Raw genomic sequence first — 20,938 nt, 5'->3', positions numbered from 1 at the left:
CAAAACAGCAGCCATCTTAAAGCATGCTGATCATGGTGCTTGAAAACCAGGAGGTTTGCTTTGTAGAGGGCTATGCCCAGCCATCAAAACAGGACATAAAAATATTCACACAGGTGTAGTCAAATCAATCAATATGTTCACATGGGTGTAGTAAAACCAAAAAACCAACCAACCAACCAACCAACAAAACAAGCCAGTGCCAGTCTGCACAGTCATCCATCTAATGACAGGATAAACCTAGTAAGAGAGTGTCTGTGCATGTGTCTAACCAAAGATCAGAAAGTTTCATTTCAATAAGTAACATTTCCCTAAAATTAAGCAGATGCTTCTGGAGTTGACTTGCAGTTGTACAGGGAACATCCTGAACTTGTACTGAACCTAAGGGACAAGTGAGCAGCAAGACTTGAAATTCTGTTTGACTCTGCTTCAGATCTGGGTGTGTTATCTAACTGGAAACCAAAAGTAACATTTTTCCTTCAGGGGAAGGCACGAGATAACTAGATAGCTGAGACATTATCCACTTATCTTTTATCTGGAGTTGGGGAGAATGGCCACCACTAACAGAAATCTCTTAGTAGATAAACATGGGTAAGTTATGCCAACTCATAACCACTGAGAAATTATGAAATTGCCGAGTTGACAAGAAGTTTTTTATTTCTCACAACTACGCCAGATCCATACAGTGCTATTCCTCAGCAAAACCAGAAATAAAATCTGAGTAGACTCTTTTTCCCCTCCAAGAAAGCAGATCACTGCCATTGAGTGATCCAGGCAATATTCCTCATATTTCCATAGGCAACGACAAAAGAGACTTAGTTTTGCAGACAAGAGACTTAGTTTTGCAGACAAGGTTCATGTTTGTATGGGTTACTTATTTTCTCACTGTTTACTGAGTAAATAGTAGGAATCAGCATGTTGAAAGTCATATGGGTTTTCTGATAAGTAGCTGTAGTTTAGAGGCCTTGATATAAAAATCGCAGATCCCATCAGTTTCTACTTGCTGGCACTGAGACTTCCTAGTGGTAGGCAAAATGGCTTTTCATTCTTTACTTCTTGTTTTCTTAGCTGGCCTGGCATTGTCCTCCGAAGCTGCACCACAGGTAAGTGTCTCAGGATTGAGGTCCTTCATACTGATGTAGTCCCAGCTTTTTTCTTTTTATACTTTACTTAGTAAGTGAAAAATATTCCATTTCATCGTATTTATTTTTATGGTGTATATTGACTGCAGTTCTCTCCTAGTGCTCTTCTGGTCCCTCTGTCTCCTTGCCTAGTGGTTAGTGAGAGGGCTTTATGGTTAGAGAAGCAGCCCTTGTCATTAGACTCTGTGACTGCATGGAGAAACAACATAGGACAAGAAAGGAAAAAAATATAATACTCACTACACAAAAACCTTGGGCCTGTTGAAAAGTAACTAGTTACCCTTAGATCACAATGAACAAGCTCCTGCTGGGAGGAATTTCATTTCCTGTTGTGACATCCATGCTGGAGAAATGCCTTCTCTACTCCTCTTCCTCACTGCTCTACCCACTACAGCTCTTTCCTGTCCAAGCAAGAAGGGATCTCAATATGCAGAGCCAAAGACAGGATCCCACTTCCAGAGGGCTCCTTTATTCCCACAAAGCAAGCTGGACACGGACGCTTCAACCTGAAGTTTACATAGAACAGACTTCTCTCTCTCCCTATCTTCCCACTACTCCTTCCTGTCAAGCTCTGACCTTTGGGGAATGGACCTGCCTCTGCGAGGAAGCAGGCCTTCACTGCCCTCCCAGGGTGTAAAAACCGGGGTGCACAGGCCGTACAGATACATGCTGGTAACACTGGTCTGACGTAGGGCAGGGGTTCTGGCCAGTGAGACATTCCGTACATCACAGACTGTGAGAGGGGATGTAAGAGAAGGCTGTTAGTTTTCACCATCTACATCATAACTCACTTTGCAATGGCTAGATGGAGATAAATGGTTGCTATTCCAACATCACCCCCAATCAGCACCTTCAACAAAGCTGTCTTCTCACTTTTTGTCTACAGAATTAAGTGTTGGAAGGTCAAAGCCCTGATTCAACTCTACCTTTGACAGAGATAAAACATCAGGGCATGGTTTATCACCACTGTGGGTGATAAACCTGTTGGGAGTGAAACTACAGACATCCCATCTCCTAAGGAAGGTTTTCCTCTCAGATCCCTCCACAGCAGCACAGGACTGACAAATCTGGTCCTACATGGTGTTAGGAGAGAGTCTGTACATGGTGCTTACCAAGTTTACAGCAGAATTAAGTAACTCTATGGCAACGAGACATCAGAAGCTCTCAAATCTAGAAAGCTGTGCTCGAATTGCCATTCCAAAATACATAGGGAGATTTTTAAAGCATTCCTACTACCTTTGATGATTTAATTATTTCCTTTTGAGGTCACAATTTAGTTACAACTTCATGCTGGAGATGATGTAGCTAAGCTATGCCAACAAGAAACACATTCTCACACACAGCTGCAGTGTCCCCCTGGTGCACCTGGCTACAAAACCCAGAACAGCTCCCAGCATCTTCCTCCCTGGTTCCACCACACCCAGCCCCCAGGACAGCTTCAGGCTTTATTTCTCACAGGCAGTGCACAGTGATCTTCTTGAGGAACATATGGTATATTCTGTAGTTCTGAAGAATAATATTCCTTGCTGCTTTATTATGCACCATCACTCACCTTTCTTACCACATAAGAATTCTCTCTTCCTATCTGAAGGACTCCAAGCACCCTCTTTTTATAAAAATTCTGGATTCAGTCCGAGGAAGTCCAGCTCCAAATGTTCCAGTTAAGATATATAAAGAAGCTGCAGATGGATCTTGGGAACTGTTAAATTCAAAGTAAGTCATTCCAAAATAACTAGTGGAAGAAGGGAAAGGCCATGGGAAGAGGCCAAATAGTTGAAAAAAAACATTTCATGTTCTCTAACACAAGTCTTTTATTTTGAGGAAAGATAACCTACTACTGAATGAATTTGCTGCAGATTGTCTTTTAAATGTACTAATTTCAACCACCAAAATGTTTTTTTGAATGCTTTATAACTCCTATGAGCACAGGAATATATTTTAAACTATCCTTTAATTCAATCATCTCTTCTCTTCCACTTCATTACAAAGAACCACATTACTTTTTAGTACCCACCAATGAAGCATTGCATTGTTACCAAAAGAATAGGCAGAATCTTTTAGTTTGTTTGAAACTAAGACTCTGGTGTGGGAATCCTACCTTTGTTGTTCTTTCTAAATGGGTTTTCATTTCATACATCACCAGAGCTTTAAAAAGAAAGTATGGAACTGTTTTGAACATACACATCACATCTGATAGCCGCCTTTGCTTCAAGGAATCAGCCAGGAGGAAAAAAATCGGGGATAAAAGCTTTCTCACCTCCTCCCCCATAGACAAGCAGTTACATCTAAAAATAAGAGAAAGAGAATCTCCCAGATATTTAAATGTTTCCATGCCTTTTTAAAAAATCCAATTGTAGAATTTCAAGTGTAGATGACTATTTTTTAGCATATGTTAACACTGTGAAAAATATTAAATCTAAAGGAATTCTTACTTAAAGTATAATCTGAAATGAAATGGAAAAAATTCGTAGGAGGTACACAGAATGAATATTCTTCTTTCAACAAGCAATGTCCCATTCCCACACTGACCTCCTCAAGATAGTTGCAAAGTTTCACTTGAGACCTTTCCAGGTCTGTTAAATCTGTTCTACTTTAAAAACTGAGAAAGGACTCAAAGCAGATACAATGCAGGAACAGTGGGACCCCAGACTCAGATGCATTTCTAGAAAAGTCCATGAGAAACTCTACGTAAGGGACTCTTTGGTGTAGTAGAGCAGTGGGCTGGCAAATTGCCTCCCCACCCCTCAAACAAGAAGGCAGCTTCACACATATTCTGTCACTGGAAATACTCAAAATTTTCCATTAAGAGGTTGTTTACTGATTTTCAAATCTGAGCTTAGAGGCTTTATATAAATATACATGGCTCAACAGCTAGATGTTGACTGAAGCTTTAAAAACACACAACATTTATAACAGAACGAAGTAACCTTAAGATGAAGGACGCAGAAGTCCTGGTAATATTAAGTCCATTGCTCCAGCCTTGTTAATTTGTAAATAACTCAGTGTTAGCAAGAGGTTCTGAAATAACTGTTCTTAGTTGAAGATATGTTTGTTTTAGCTCAGAAAGCTTATTAAACAGAAGTATCACATCACAATGAATACATGACAAAGAAGAAACAGAACAGATAAAAAAAAGCCTTGATAACTGACTACAGAGCATAGATAAAAATGGGGTTCTATGACTTCATAGTTAAATGCTATATTACAGCATAAATCCTAAGTAATGCATTGGACAAGGATATAAACCCCATTCAGCTCGTTTTTTCTCTGCATGCTATTTCAGTAAAACATCTTCAGATAAAGATCTGGCAGCTAGACCACAAACAGTGGTTTGTGACTACTAAAATCAGGCACTAGCAACATTGTTACTTGCTGATAACCTACTTAATCAAAAACCTAGTTTTACATAACTTATTTCACAGAAATAGGTTTCAACCATGAGATGCCTTTGAGAGACAGCGTTCAATATTGGTTCTAGAGTCCTAAATTGGTTGGCATTCAAAGGTGTAGAGTTTCAAGCCAGTACTGTGGCCTTGGATAGCACTGATAGCACCTTCAGATCAAACAAAAGCATCTGTTTGTCGAGGATGGAAAGCCAACCGATCAATACAGACAACAAGGAATTCCATAAGGCTACACTGCTGGCTGACCTGCAGTCATTTCAAATCGCAGATCTCGAATTTCAAACAACCCACTGTAAAAATACTCATACTGATAAAATAACTCAATACATTTAAATAAGAAATAGAACTATGGAGAAAACCCAAGAGCGTTGACCCTACTTACTTGCACAGTAAGTGCATCGCAGAACGTCCACATTGCTTACAGCAGTGAAGATTTCCCTCTGAGTGGGTTCATTTAATTAACTCCAAGACTCTGCCAAAAGGCTATGAACAACGCTGCCAGCTTTTGGCTCACCCCCAAACTATGCAGAGCAGTGACGTGGCAGGCAGCCATCTGCTGTGGCGATCGTGGAAGTAGCAAATGCCAAGATAAGCTCTGAAGCATCCGTAACACAGATGGACGTCAGCTATTGCAGATCAATAGCAGCATTCATCGCATTACTTAACCCACAGAGCGTCATTTGCGTTCGATTGCCAAGAACTGCATTTCTCTCAGGCTTTTAACCAAAACATAAAAGTGCATTCTTCTGTCACAGACAAACCAATGACATCGGAGAGCTCCATGAACTCACAACTAAAGAACAATTTGCAACAGGGCTATACAAGATTGAGCTTGACACTGCCTCTTATTGGAAGAGGCTGGGCTTGAATCCCTTCCATCACCATGCTGACGTGAGTATTCGTTTTGTCCTGTACTTCAGCTACAAAGAATAAAGACAGTTTATAAGTCTAGGCTGCAGTTACTAACTGCATACACTGAACTTCCTTTTCACATTAATACTTTAAACCCAGGCTCAGTGCTTTGTAACAACATACTCTGAGACAACCTAGTTACTAGCAACCCTGTAGCTCTCAATAAGCTCTCAGATGCATCACTTCAAGGTTTTCTGTCCTTCTACCTCTACTTAAGCCTGTGACTCCTTCTGTGACTATTTCTAGACACCTGAGGAAGAACAGGTCAAATACTCTTTAAGACTCCTGGAAAAAGAATTTTCCTGCCTTTTGGATCCAGTATTTGTACAGCTGCAGACAAAATCTATAATTGAGTTATAAACACAATCAAAGTATGAACTGTGCATGTTCTGGGTGACAGATCCTCAGTTCACAACAGAAAAAGCCTTTTTTAGTTTGCATGAGACAGATAAACTGGTTAGATGCAAGTGGACCAAACCAGGTGCCAACTGAGGCCAGCTGCAAGGTTTGGGACTCCATGGGGGATGTCCCCTTACCCACACAGTGTCAGCTCTTTCATACACCCTGTTAGTAACAGCAGTAGTCCCGTATTAGTTGCTGCTGAACTGTAACAGATGAATGAGACCATCAGCTGTACAGTTTATAGCTGCTGCCCAAGAGCCACTCATCTTGAGAGTTGACAAACATCTGGGTTAAATCCTATCTCTTCCTCTCTGCAATGGACAAGAGATGACATTCCTATTCTAGACAATAACGGAGGTAAATGCTGGATAGTAAAACTATCTGTGATAACTGGAATAAACAATGAAAGATTTACAGCATGCAAGTAAATTGATTATACATCAAGATAACGTTCAAGAGTAGAAATTAATTTAAGCCACAGTGTAAGAGCTTCCTTTCTTAAAAGTAACCCTCAGTAGGAATAATGTTTTGCTCAGTTCACTGGTGATTTCAAATGCTTCTTTTTTATTGATGTTGGAAGGAGCAGAAGCTATACATCACACTGTTATTAACCTGCGACTATTTTACAAGTTGACCACTGTCACCTCACAGCACTATCTAACACTGAGGAAGTTATCAAAGGACAGGACATAAGGTGATGGAGAAGATGTTAAAAGGGATGTAAACCAAGTTATTACCACCTTGTTGCCAAAGGACTAACACAGTCCTTCTCTACCTACTACATACAGAAGTAGGACTGAATAAACTCATTGATTCATATTTCAGCCTGATGGGCAGGATGTTTGATTCTGTTCCTCACAGTTCAGGACTTCATAAGAGCAACAGAAGTATTCAAATACTTGAAAGAACGCTGTGGGGTTTTTGTTTGGGTGTTGTTTGGGTTTTCTTAATGAAGGCAATCATTGTAGATCTTCAGTAAGGAAAAAAAAAAAAAAGCCACAACTTGTTGCCATTTTTGTGTACCAACAAAGAACCCCCAATCTGGGTAATAAGTATATTTGATGAAATTTTAAGTAGTGACATGCATGCTTTTAGCAAAGGATATTTAACCAGTTGAAAAACTGCACAACAGGTGGTCACAGATCACACCAATCAAATCACCACAAAAGAAAATATTTTCCAAGTTCTGTGGGCGCTTTGATAAAACAATCACAATGATTCCCTCAAGGCTCATATATAGACATCACTTATTTGTCCTGTATTTCTTTTTTCCAGGTGGTGTTCACAGCTAATGACTCTGGTTATCGACATTACTCCATTGCTGTTCTTCTCAGTCCCTTTTCTTACTCAACTACAGCAGTCGTTAGTGAGCCAGTGGAATAGAAGCTGACATTAAGCATGAAAATTTAGATGTGTAAATTAAAATTTCCATAAATGATAAGAACTTAGTTTGACCGTAGCACCAGCTTTAGATTTCACGGTAAATCACTAACAGTGACAGACAAATCACTAACAGTGACAGTCAAGTGGCTTATTCACTTTGTTAACTTGACGAATAATGTGCATTGACTTTGTTTTCAAACACTTTTCTGAATAAAAGTATTCTGTGTTTCTGTATTCTTTAAGTTGTGCTCTTCCAAATACAACTTTGGAGTTTGAAAAAATATATTTACTTTGGAAACAAACACATTGAAACTGGGATTCTGAGAATAAACTGAAGCCATACATGAAGCTAATAAACTACACTCCATTCTTGCAAAGGAAACAAACCAAACACATCTGAATGGTGCCCTGTGAAAAGTACTCATACAGGAAATGCAATCCACCACCTACCACCATTTATAACTTATTACTGAAGCCTACAACAAAGTCAGATGTAACTACTACCCAGGGCTCCCCACAATCATCAGATACAAATCAGAATTGGGAGATGAGTTCAAGATATAGAAGCAAAAGCAGCTTACAAGCAACAGCAAGGTAGAAGAGCATTTAAGGTTGCTATAACATACTTAAACACAGTTAAAATGCCTTCTTTCTTGCTTTCCAATATATTATAACTGGTAACACTTTCATGGAGAGTCCAAATCCAGTGTTGCAGAAAAGTACATCCATCAGACTTACATGAAGTTTATTCATGTGTTTCCATAAAAATTGTCTTCAAATTGACCTAAAATTACTTGCATACCTCTAACCAGACACTCATAATAGCTGTAAGATACAAAGGAAAATAAGGACGATAAGGGCTGATTCCTGAGAAAACTAACTCCATATCTAATGCCAGGAGAAATACGGATGAATCCTTCTATTTCTCATTCTTGTAACCCATATATATAAGGAAGATGACAGATAAATACAAATAAGCATAGAGAAAAGCAACCTGAGATTCAACAAAATAGCAACCCTGACTTGGAAAAGTATGTAAAAATGACTTGTGTAGCCTAATAAAATCAAAAGCTGAAAGCACATAAATATGAATAGAGAGTAAAGGATTCATTAGCCTAGGCTGGATCCCATCACAGCCTAACCTGCTCAATTTGCTGGCCAAGTGTCCTTCCTTTTTGTTGTTCTCAGGAACTAAGCACTGGAAAAACCATCACTTTGTCAATAAACAAAACACAAGGAAGATACTTCTCCATAGAACCTCAGAATAAACAAGCCAACACAATCTTTAGAACACTGTATTTCATAAAAGACAATGATAAAAAAGTACAAACATTTTCAAGAACAACAAAAAAACCCAAAGCTATGATAGTACACAGGAAAATTCCCAGCATTTGTTTCAGTGCATTTTTCCATTAAGCCTATCTTACATACCTCTACAAATAAAATAATCTTAAGTACACTTTCTCTTGCTGATACATAATGGATCTCTTTAATATTTTTAAGTAACTGGCTCATTAGTAACCCACTACAACAGTCATTAGTAAACATGATAAAAAAATAGACTGGCACGATCTAGGACATTTTGCACTTTCTTTTCAACGCACTGTCTATTGCAAAATTTTTACTTGTATCTGACATATATCAAATGGGTTTAAGATTATCTTAGCATAGCAACCAGATTCCACTCTTTATATTTCTGTAATGTTTTTACTTGTTAATTTGCAAGAGCTTCAGGATCTTGTAAGATACTCTCTCTTCTCCATCCACATTCATTGCTTGAAGAGCAGACATCCTTAATTTGCCTTGTCAGCAATGCAAAAGCTAATTGTGATTGGCTTCTCTCTACTTCTTACAAGAATCATGAAAATATCAAAAGGGACATGCACAACTTCGTTCTGCATCGCATTTATTTTGTTTGAAGGCACTGTCTATGTTAAAATTCACTACATGATAGGACTGAGTTCAAGCAGGTAGTATACAAACACTATTTTGACGTAATTTAAGATGGCAATTTTTAAAACTTCCCAACAAAGTGATAAAAGGTACTTAGAGAAGAATGTTGGTTAATTTATAATTAACAATCATCACTTTGGGCACCAAAATGTAAACTTTTCAGGAAGTCTGCTATGTGTCATATCCATTCAACATACGTGTTTAACTCACATTTTTCTAAGACCATACAACAATTAATCACTTTGAGCTGTAAAGTTATATTAGTTCAGCCACAGCATGTGTAATACAGTATGTATTTAATATACATACATAGGCATTAGAATGTTTAAAAATTGCACATTAATTTCACAGAGTGCCTTACAATTGGGCACAAAAGCATGCTTTATAGAACAGTACAGACCTACAGTATCAAAGGATGTTTCATAATCATAGGTGTTAAATTGTAGGTGCACTTGTACTGAAAACCAGAAATCACTTCAAAATTACATCAGGGATTAAAAAAATTAATTCAACAGTCCTTAAAGAATTGTATTAGTCTGTTATGAAATAAGACTAGTTTTATTTTGAAGATATAATTGTTCATACAATGAAATAATAATCTCCCCTTTATCCATATGCTTCAGAATATTCTACACACTCAGTTATAGAAAAATATATCAGGAGATGATCAGACCACTTAAGCATGCTTTTGAAGGATGTTTTGTTCACTTTACGCTGACTTTTTGTTATTTTCACTGCATTAAATCATTCCTAAAGTGTATCAGATGAACTGGTAGATTTTAAGGTAATTCCAATATGGTTTAAAATATCCCTTACAATTTTTTGTCAACTACTTAAATCACTACATTTCTACTAAATATTTGGGATGCCTACAACTAAGCTCATAACTGTACTGAAGAATGGCAAAGGGCAAAATTTGCTGCTGGGAATGACAAAGAAATGAAAGGTGTTTATGGCAAACAAACTCAAACGTACAAAGCACCACACCATCTGCGGCAGCAATTCAGGAAACCAACACACAGTAATGAGTTAAAGTTAGTATTCTTTGTCAACACTCTTACAGAACACTCTATGGATAAACAATCCTTATTATATACTGCTTTCCATCCTTCATGGGAGCAGAAGTCAGTCTTTGGTTCCTTAAGAGTTGAGTAACTGTGACAAACAAAACAGTTTAGTAGAACTTGGTCAGCATCTTTGCATTAACATAGAAAATAAATGATCCGGTCCTTTTCCTTAGTATTAACAAGGGATGTAAAAAAATATCAGGAAAAAATAATGCTTAGTAGTGGGATACTTTTAGGTAGCATAACATTACAAGCAAACAGAAAAGAAGATATGTTTTTCATTATAAGCCAAGGAAAGAGGCTAGTTACTCATACATATAACACCACAAAAATAGAGAAACAGACAGGACCAATCCTTAGTGGGACCGTGCAACCTCAATCTCATTGAAAGTCATTGACTTGAGGATACTTGGTGCATCACAGAAGCACTCAGCACTCTACCAGAATAGGTCCTTAAGTAGCTATATTGATTAATATATTGTAAGTGGAATTTTAAAAACCACTTGGGATTGGCCTGCTTTCAGTTCCACTTATGCCTCACTTATGCCATCACCACCACCAGCGGAAGTCTGACCAACACCGTGGTTCTGGAAATCCCACAAAGCAAGCATTAGAACTACCAGAACTATGTTTTATTATTTTCTTTAAAAATCTAACTTTAATATTCTTCCAATGAAGACACATTTTTGGCTCTTCTGATTTTGGAGGAATAAAAGTGCTGTTTACTAGGATTTAAAAAAAAAAAGAGGAAAAAAAAAGAACAATACCAAAATACTGTACGCACCCAGACACATTGTTTTAGGCATTAAAATCCCTGACATTGACACTAGTGGCACACTTGGAAACAGTTAAGAGTTCCTGTAGATCATAATACGCAACAACCGCAAGATTTTCTGCGATACACATGCAATATGCATATAAATAGGATTCAGATGGCAGGCAGGGCATCATACAGTTTTGCTGGCAATAAATAAAATTAAAAGCTTTCTTTCTATTAAGTTCATATATGAAATTGATTTTTCTATATAGATATGCAGGAGGCCTAGAGCTCAAAACTAGTATAACAGTTTACAGTCATAGCTGGCCAACAATTAATATATCCTTCGTTTCACATAAGGTATAACCTTTTATAAGCATACTTATATTTTACACTTGTTCTTTCATGCTAATAAAAACATTCCTATAGAATTCAAACGAGAACACACTCAAATACATACTGAAGCATAAAATATTGAGCCATTTAAAAGCAATTTACACACATTAATTTACATCACATATTTACAAACCACATTTTAGAAAGAAACAAAAGCATTCATTTAAATATGGGGGGGTGGGGGGTGTTTTAGTATAAAAAAAATTCCTGGAAGAAGAAGCCTCTGCCTCTACTTCCAGAGAAGCTACAAGTCTGTTTTCTGCAGTTTATTTAGTTGAGTGGTTAAGATAAGATAATATGAAGAATGAAGGCTTGAACAGTAGTCTCATGCTGTAAACATCTGAGTGGTAGCTGCTGGCTTTTCTTTCAGAACAGTACGGTACATACAATCACTTCTTATCCCAAATACTTCTCATCAAATGGTCAAAACATCTCTAATTCTAAGCTGCTGTTTTTGTTGGGTTTGTTTTACAGTGTCTGTTGGTAGCTTCCAGTGTTAAAAGTCTACTCTGGTACGGTAGCTTGTCATTTCACTTCCATCAATAATCTCTAACAGGAGCAAGTTCTGGTATGAGATTAACAGTTATATTCTTATACAACCTACTGACAAGTATTTTAGGAGAATATATTAAATTGTTCAACCCATCAATATACTGACGTTCTCTGGAATACCTCAGAAGTTTATATCTGCAGAGGGAGTTGGAAGAAGAAAACACAAGAAAGATTTGCAAGGAACAATTCAGTTAGTTAGACAAGATACTGTAACAGTTATTTAATTTTGAAATATGCTTAAAACTCCAAAACCACCTTTCAACCCTTATATTACCAAATTACCTACCTAAGCTTTAAAACCAAGCTTTAAAACCAAGCTACATTCTGTGCTTTAATACACCTATAGTTTATGTTCATATATAGAAATTAAGACTAAATAACAAAGAAAGCAATTTAATATATATACATTTTTTACGGTCTCAAACTAAACTTTATTTTTGAAGAACATTCAATTTCTTCATGTTTTGCAATATGAAAGTCAGCTATGGAGCTCAAATATTATTTAGGAACCTTCGCTGTTAATCATTATACATTTAAACATTTGATCTGTTTTTCATTTCATTCTTGAGACTCCTGCATTTGCAAGCATGTAAATCTGAGGTGATGGAAAATGTCACCCAAGTCACTAATATACACATTTTAGTTTGTATCATGTATTTACTTATGTCTACTGTATGTGTCCATTTATAGATTACGAATAAAACAGAAAAAGATATTCTGAGACACCCCCATTGATAAGAGAATTGAGCAGTATTTCTAATTATCTGAAAATGCATTATAAACCCTATATTTTGTTTTTCACATTCTAATTTTTGTGTGTAGCTCATCTGCTACATTCAAGTTTCTATTCTAATCTAGGGCCACCAGAAGTCCAAGCCAGTTAAAGCGTTTTGCATCTTTTGAAGCCAAAGAAAGGAACCCCAAAAGAAAAGGTTTCTGTCAATGTAAGCAGGAAATGAAGAGACCTGTATCTCAAAAGAATGAAATATGATGAAAGAAAACAATCCTTGAGGAGTTTAAAAGTCTATTTTCACACAGGAGTTGTATCTCTAGCTGCAGAATACCCCAATTAATCAGGTAACTGAGCCCCGACAGCACTAACGCCCAAACTATTAAGGAACAGTAACATTCTGCAAAGATTATGATGACAATATCTTCTGAAACACAAACTGAGACTCTCTCATGGGTAAATAACATAATACATTCAAGGAAATACAAAGTTTAGCACTAAAGAGTGAATAACACTGATAAACACTGACTGCTTATTTGTATGTGTGGAAGATATGCATGTAAGAGAAAAAATATTACTTAAGTCTAGTATTTGTACAGATCTTTGCTTTTCTTACCGTCCTAAAAACTGGACTTCACCTCTGTGATGATGAGGAATGGATTTGTACTTCCCTAAATCTCCCTCTGGTCTTGTTACATTGTATCCAGCATAGTGAACTCTACAGCATAATACAGAAACATTTGTATGATGAGTATTAAAAAGATGTTTTTTACAGGTTACACCAACAGTGAGAGAGACACGTTCAATCTTTTAAAGTGAAGTTTTTGTGTTCACTGACATTCCTTTCCTAAAAACCACAAACCACTCCTAACCTAAAAAGAGCTGACAAAATTAATGAGTGTAAAACAATAATAATTTCCATTGCCTGATTTGTTCTTAAAGTATAACAGCAGAAAAATGTGAGGATAGTAAGGAAAAAGAATAAAAACATGCAAACTCTTCCTATAAAATACATCTCATATGTAAACTCTTGCATACAGTTTCAACAGGTCACCTGGAATATCTCACAGCTGCTTACTGTGAGCAGTTCGTGAGTATTGTACATTGTCCTGTCTGTGCCTGTGAATATACTCACAAGTTAAACTCTGTCACAAACATTGCTACTAAGACATGAAAGGTACTTAAACTCATGCTTACTCTCCGTGTTTGTGGGACAGTATTCCTTAATGCTAGCAGCAAGAGAAATGTTAGTTAAAATAAAAATTAAGCCACAAAAGACTAGAAAGAATGAGACACAGTGTGTTTAATACTGTCATTTGTTGTTCAACCTGTTATTTAGTACAAGACCTATCTCTTTAATGCCTGTTGACTGTCCCCAAGCCAAGAAAAATCAACATTAAACTTATCCTTCAGAAATATCAGAACATACCATTTGAAGTGAACTCTTTGAAAATGTTAGAATTTTTTCATTTAAAAAGTATTTTTAAAAAGTACCAACTGAACAAAAAACCACCTAATTACCCCCAAGGGGTGGGTACCACAGACCAGTGAGAAAGGCGTAAGAAACGAACATGTACCTGTTCCAAAGATCATCATCTTCTCCACCCCATCCCCAAAAGGCATTTGGAAACCCATTGATCTTCTTGAATTGTTCTACCGTCAGTCCACTCACACCACCGAAGAACTCATTGTAGGGAAGGCTGAAAACAGAAGACAAATTCTGTGGTGTTGTGTGAACTCAGACAGGTAGCCTTCTATTTAAACAGCACCTTTCCAAAAAAAAAAAACAAACAACCCAAGAACCCCAAACTAGGGAGAGATGAACAGATGCTGAAGGTATTCACTAAAGGAAACTGGTTCATAGTTCACTGGCATGAAATAGCATATGTGGAAGCTGAATAAAATGTTTGCAGTAGTGTCTGATTTGTATAAAAGGTATGCTTAGATTCTAACTCAAATTAGTATCACCACTTGAAACAAAAGTCTGTGATTTATTTCAGATGGTTGATTTAGACCAGAAGCCGAAGTGTCAAGTGAAGCCCTCAAGCTATTGTTTTTTGGCCTATTCAACTGAAAAAAAACCCTGTTTAATCAAGTGAAAAAAATTACAAATTGGTAGCACATCAGTAATTTTCATTCAGAACTATAACCTATAACACTTAAAACTTGGGAAAAACAGTTGTAACAGCTCTTATTTAAGTACAGAGAAACACATACTTTATGAAGAACAATTTACCAATTCTACAATCTAAATTTTTGAATCAAAAGGATTTATAGAATTTTAATCAGTAAACAGTAACACATTCAGTTATAAGCAGCTGGCCTACACAAGCAGCCACTATAGCTATATAACATACTAATGCCCATACAATGTGATTTCCAGTTCTCAAAACACTGTCAAGCTTTAAATTAAAAAAAAAAATAAAAATGTATGTATCTATTTACTTCCATCAATATTGATTTGCATCCTTAACCCAGAAGCTGCTACAGTAAAATGTGTTCTTTCAGGAACAGAACACAATTTCATCAAATTAAAGTAATTGAATATTTTTCTCAGGAGACACTTCCAAACCTGGAACCTTCAAGGAGTTAGGACTATCTACAAAAGGATTTACCATTGCTTAGAACACAACTACCACAATGAAGAACAAAATTCCAGAATGCAAGGGGAAAGAAAAAGAAAGAGTCATGTAATTTCTGATCTCTCTGGAAACACTATATTTAACCAAACCTTTTGGGGAAGGCTGCTATTACACATTCCTTACAGCAGTTAATTGAAATAAGAGGTGTTCTGAAAACCCAAGAAAACAAACACCATCACATAAAACACCAACCAACAAAAACCACCAACAACCAAAATCAACCTGCCAACCAAAAATAACTGGGGTATGACAGTTTATGGAACTCGAGGTTTTTATTCATATGTGTATGGTGCATGTGCACTTTTTGTATATATAAATACATACTTATTCTTAGATTTTGGAAATATGTATTCTCTATATATATTTATTTATTTAATGAACTTTATCTGTATTTAGACATTTTATAAATGTATATAGAAATACATAAGTATTCTGTAAATAAAAAGATATATTAAATATGTATTTGGTTTTAATGCATTTATTTCTAAAAGTTTGAATGCTAATTGGCTGGCAACCTGAAGTCCAAACCCAGAGTACATTTTCAGTACACTGCTTTTGATCTGTCAGGTTGACCAATTTCATAGAATCATAGAATCACAGAATCATAGAATGGTCTGGGTTGGAAGGGACCCCAAGGATCATAGAGCTCCAACCACCCTGCCACAGGCAGGGCCACCAACCTCCAGGCCTGGAGGTACACAAGGCTGCCCAGGGCCCCATCCAACCTGGCCTTGAACACCTCCAGGGACGGGGCATCCACCACCTCTCTGGGCAGCCTGTTCCAGCACCTCACCACTCTTTCTGTAAAAAACTTCCCCCTAATATCTAATCTAAACCTTCCCTCCTTTAGCTTTAGTCCATTCCCCCTTGTCCTGCCATTATCTGCTCTTTTAAAAAGTTGATTCCCCTCCTGCTTATAAGCTCCCTTCAGGTACTGGAAGGCTGCAATGAGGTCCCTCCCGCAGCCTTCTCTTCTCCAGGCTGAGAAAGCCCAGCTCCCTCAGCCTCTCTTTGTAGGGCAGGTGCTCCAGCCCTCTAATCATCCTTGTGGCCCTCCTCTGAACCCTCTCCAACAGTTCCACATCCTTCTTGTATTGGAGGCCCCAGATCTGGACACAGTACTCCAGATGGGGCCTCACGAGGGCAGAGTAGAGAGGGACAATCACCTCCCTGTCCCTGCTGGCCACTCCTCTCCTGATGGAGAATTTGTCCAAGTTGATCAAATTCACAAAGAAAATTTCAGGATGGCAAACGCATACACGTTGTAAGCAATAAGCTACAGCTTTATGTGAAGCTATTAGAAGAGCATCATGAGATAGCAGTGTTAAGAAGCAAGTGAAATATCATTCAGTACAATGGCAGAAGGAAAGGAGGTTGTAAAACTGCAGTACCCACTATGTTCATCAAATTTCAATAGAGTCTGAATACAAAATACAAAATGGTCTAGAAACAATAAAATCTTCTGTTTCAGAAGCAGAAAAGAATTGTATGTTTATGATAGAATTAACTAAGACAATGTAGCCAGAAATGATTTCTAATAAGCAAGGTTAAGTTTTTCCCCTTGACACACGTAGTCATATTTTCTGGGTTTTTATCATCAACCTCACCAAAACAAGTTCAACGCTGAAAATCATAAATAACAACTTCAAATCAGCAGTAGTATCAGATGTAGATAAACTTACATCTTTCATAAAAAGCAGGGTAGGAGGCTGTTTTATTGGCCTCACCTACTGTATATACTGTCACAAAATTTACACACACATTTTAAGAATGTTTCTGAGTCTACAACACATAACATGAATTTTACTAATTACTTACATGTACATGTATTTGTCCAGCTTTGCTGCAAAATGTCGTGGCATTTCTCCACATCCATAGTAATTTCGGTCATTTTCAGGTAAGTGATCCACATCATGAAATATTATGCAGTCCCAGGCAGCATCTTTCATAGCCTCTTTGAAGCCAACATTGAAGAGCATTGCACGATTAAAAGGTTGTGTACCTGTCTTCAAACAGAAAACAAAGGAGATAGTGTAAGAATCAAGAAGAGACAGAATTTCAATACTACAAGAAATACATCCTATACCACACACACAAACATTGACAAGAACGCCTGTTATTCTGCTAGCTCAGCAGAGCAATAGCTCTGTTTACGACCAACTACACCGACTGTATTTCATTCCCCTCTTACACAAAAATTAACAGCACTAAAAACTTATAGCACTAGCAACTCTGAAGTATCAAAATATGGGTGGTTTGGATTAATACAGCATGACATTATGAGCTAAAGAAACACTGATACAAACTAAGTGAAATGTTGCATTTTGCCTCTTATTAAAATGGTCAACTAGAATAGAGTATTTCATTTGGAAGGGACCTACAATGATCATCTAGTCCAACTGCCTGACCACTTCAAGGCTGCTAAGTTACAACATTTTGTTAAGGGCTTTATGCAAATGTCTCAAACACTGACAGGCTTAGGGCATCGACCACCTCTATAGGAAGCCTGTTCCAGTGTTTGACCACACTCTTGGCAAAGAAATGCTTCCTGATGTCAAATCTGGCTTAAAACTGCATCAGAGGAGGTTAATTCCTATGCATCCTATCTCTGCATTCCAAGGAGAAGAATTCAGCACCACTTCCCTTCCTCAGGAAGCTGTAAAGAGGAATGACATCACCCCTTAGTCTCCCTGTCTTCAAAATAGACAAACCCAGAGTCCTTGGCCACTCCTCACAGGACATTGCTTCTAGCCCTTTCCCTAGCTTTGTTGCCCTCCTCTGGATGCATTCAAGGACCTTCACATCCTCAAATTGTGGGGCTCACAACTGCGCTCAGTAGTCAGGTGAGGCCGCACCAATGTCTGAACCCAGATGGAAAATCCCCTCTGGACTGGCTGGTTACATTGTTTCATGCATCCAGGACATGGTTTACCCTCTTGGCTGCCAGGGCACACTGCTGGCTCATGCTCAACTGCTGTTGACCAGCATGCCTGGATTCCTCTCCACAGGGCTGGTCTCCAGCCACTCTCTCCTGATTTATGCTTGTGTATAGGGTTACTCTGCCCCAGGCGTGGAAACAGGCATTTACAATTGTTAAATTTCATCCCAATAATCATAACCCAATTCTCCAACCTATCTTGATCACTCTGCAAAGTATCCTGTCCTTTGACAATGTCAACAGTAGCTCCCAGTCTGGTATGATCAGCCAATTTGCTAAGGATGCATTCAACTCCTGGATCCAGATTGTTGGTAAATATACTAGAGAGACCTGGCCCTAGAACAAAGCCCTGAGGAACACAGCTGGTGACTGGCTGCACCATTTTTTTCCTTTGAAGACCTACAAAGACAATAGATTCAAAGAGGCTATGTTATCACCAATAAATATCAGCCTACATATGAAACAACACAGCACACATCTTGCTAGTGCTTGAACTAAGGAATGGAGCTGAACTTTCCTTTCTCATTCAAAGCATCACAACAGCAGAGTAACAATTCTGAAATCCTGGATTCATCCAAATCTTGATAAGAATATAAAATCTGCAAAGAATCTTGAAGAGTCACTTTTCAAATAAATGCTGTTACCTGTTCAACAACATAGAAGGCAAATTCCAGCCGCTGTTTCTGCAACATGGGTATCAGGTGACGGAAAAATATTGGAAGATGCTCATGGCGATTCCGAAATGGAATGAGGATCGCCACCTAAACAAAATTACATATGTATTAAGCTATAACATTAGCATTTTTGTGTTTTAACATTTCTATACAGATCAAGTTTCCCATGACTTCTATAGACATTCCAACTTCTGCACTTAAATTGGCTTGGTGTTTTACACTTTCATTCCCATTAGGGAAGAGTGTTGGAATTTTGCTCAAACAGTTAAAGAAAAATATTCTGAGTCAAATATCAACAAGATTTTCTTTTATATTCACTTGCTTCTAATCATACATTAAGCAACACACATATAGGACAAGTTTGCATTGGTATGATAAATTGTTCAGTAACAACAGTTAATGAACTTTTAGAAGTTCTTGACAATCCATTTCAAATTTTTCTTCAAGTTTTAGTCTTCCCGAACACAGTTGGCATAACACAAACACTATAAAAAACTACCTATTATATAAAATATATAGCAGTACAAGACTCAGGGCTTGCAACTGTAAACTATCTTTATACACCAACAGAAAGAAAAAGCCCATCACAACACAGAAAAGCAGCATCTCACCTTCCACCGTGGCTTACAGTCTTTTGGTTTCCAGTGTCCTCCTGGTTTAATGTCTAGGTCTTTTGAAAACACTTGCTGAATTTCATCAAAACTAATTTCACTCATATTGACATCAATAAGGCCTCCTAAACAGAGCAAAAAATTGAAACAGAGTAAAAAATTTGGTTTATTAATTTCAAATAAGACCATGGTCCTAATGCTACAAAGTTTCTCAAACATATATCATCAGAAATTGGTACATACAGTACCTACAGACAGAAAAATCAATTTCTATTATCCTCATAATACTTTTTTTTTTTTACTGAATGAATTTCAGTATTGCCCCAATATGAACATTCCTTCAATAAATCTTATAAGGAAAACACTAATTTAAGAGGACACTGAACAAGCAAAGTAATTTGAATTCTGTATCTATTCCAGAAAATTAGAGTCACTTTTCATTTCAAGTTACACTGTTAACAATCCCACATGATCTGCATTATTGAACTGATACTCAAATTCTGGGTGTCTTCCTACTTACACTTTCACAAAAAAGAAAATGCATCATTCACTGCACTCAACAAGCTCCTCAATCTAAATTCTAGGTAGTTATGTGCACTTTACATGCTGGCTGCATCCACTAATCCATCCCCTTCTGAATCAAACCAATTGATAGCAAGAGGATAGATTTGAGAATTCCTACTGATAGGACTCATTAGCTGGTAGCAAAAAATCAGGTTTGTACTTATGAAAAAATATTGACACTTAGTTGATAGCTAAAAGTTGTCAGCCACCAGCTTATGCATGTGTATTTCCCAACTGCAAGTAATGACTCATAGTGAATACTCTCAAAAGCAGAAGTAAAAGGAACCTGGGGGAAAAGAAAATGTAAAACTCATTAAATCAGAAGCTTAAGTTGTTCTTCAGCAACTATGCCAGATTGTCAAATAAAAATCCACGAAGAACTATCTGACAGACACCATAAAAATATTATTTTTGTTTAAAAATATAAGCCTTTTGGTGAGGGGTGGAACTTTAAAGTCAATGGAAGAAATCACTCTCATCTTCTCCCCTGTGCTTGCATCCAAAAGACCCTATTTGTGTCCAAAAGATTGCTTCATGTAACAGTGACTTTGCTAGTTAGCATTTCACCTTTTGGAAACATCAAAACTAATTTCACTATTTTGCACTATACTAGGAAAAACTACTGTTCTCAGAAGGCGGCCAAAGATACTGCAATAGCTATTTTAGGTTTGGACTTGATTAAATGTAGAACTACTTGTAAATATAGAAGGTAACTTAAAAAAAGAAAAATAAAAAAAAAAAGAAAAAAATTACACAAAAAATGGATCAAGAGCAGCATAATATAGAGAAGATCTTTTAAGACCAGATTTAAACA

General features: G+C 37.2%; 2 protein-coding genes across 2 annotated transcripts in view; one reads left to right on the top strand and one right to left on the bottom strand.

Moving 5' to 3' along the window:
- The first annotated feature begins 989 nt into the window (after positions 1 to 989).
- LOC311188652 (transthyretin-like) lies at positions 990 to 7,474 on the top strand. Its single transcript, XM_084260111.1, has 4 exons — positions 990 to 1,100; positions 2,731 to 2,852; positions 5,299 to 5,434; positions 7,133 to 7,474. The coding sequence occupies exons 1-4, from the start codon at positions 1,032 to 1,034 to the stop codon at positions 7,238 to 7,240; spliced, it is 435 nt and encodes a 144-aa protein (XP_084116237.1). The 5' UTR covers positions 990 to 1,031; the 3' UTR covers positions 7,241 to 7,474.
- A 4,411-nt stretch (positions 7,475 to 11,885) lies between these two features.
- B4GALT6 (beta-1,4-galactosyltransferase 6) overlaps positions 11,886 to 20,938 on the bottom strand; it is a gene marked incomplete at its 5' end in the record, with an annotated part of 31,304 nt that continues 22,251 nt past the window's right edge. Inside the window, 6 exons of the mRNA XM_084279742.1 lie at positions 11,886 to 12,100; positions 13,312 to 13,413; positions 14,273 to 14,395; positions 17,156 to 17,343; positions 18,920 to 19,036; positions 19,561 to 19,685. Coding sequence (XP_084135868.1) covers positions 11,953 to 12,100; positions 13,312 to 13,413; positions 14,273 to 14,395; positions 17,156 to 17,343; positions 18,920 to 19,036; positions 19,561 to 19,685 — 803 coding nt within the window. The 3' untranslated portion in view covers positions 11,886 to 11,952. The remainder of the gene's footprint in view (positions 12,101 to 13,311; positions 13,414 to 14,272; positions 14,396 to 17,155; positions 17,344 to 18,919; positions 19,037 to 19,560; positions 19,686 to 20,938) is intronic.

Source organism: Gallinula chloropus (assembly GCF_964237585.1).
Source record: "Gallinula chloropus genome assembly, chromosome: 2".
Classification (NCBI taxonomy): domain Eukaryota; kingdom Metazoa; phylum Chordata; class Aves; order Gruiformes; family Rallidae; genus Gallinula; species Gallinula chloropus.
Note: the sequence above shows the minus strand (reverse complement) of the source record. Positions and strands in the feature narration are given on the sequence as shown.

What these genes read in the sequence shown, in the direction of transcription:
- LOC311188652 (XM_084260111.1), top strand. Translation starts at nt 1,032, where the DNA reads ATGGCTTTTCATTCTTTACTTCTTGTTTTCTTAGCTGGCCTGGCATTG. An exon ending in CCTCCGAAGCTGCACCACAG is followed by an intron (nt 1,101 to 2,730) that starts GTAAGTGTCTCA and finishes TCCTATCTGAAG; the next exon opens with GACTCCAAGCACCCTCTTTT. An exon ending in CCTTCCATCACCATGCTGAC is followed by an intron (nt 5,435 to 7,132) that starts GTGAGTATTCGT and finishes TCTTTTTTCCAG; the next exon opens with GTGGTGTTCACAGCTAATGA.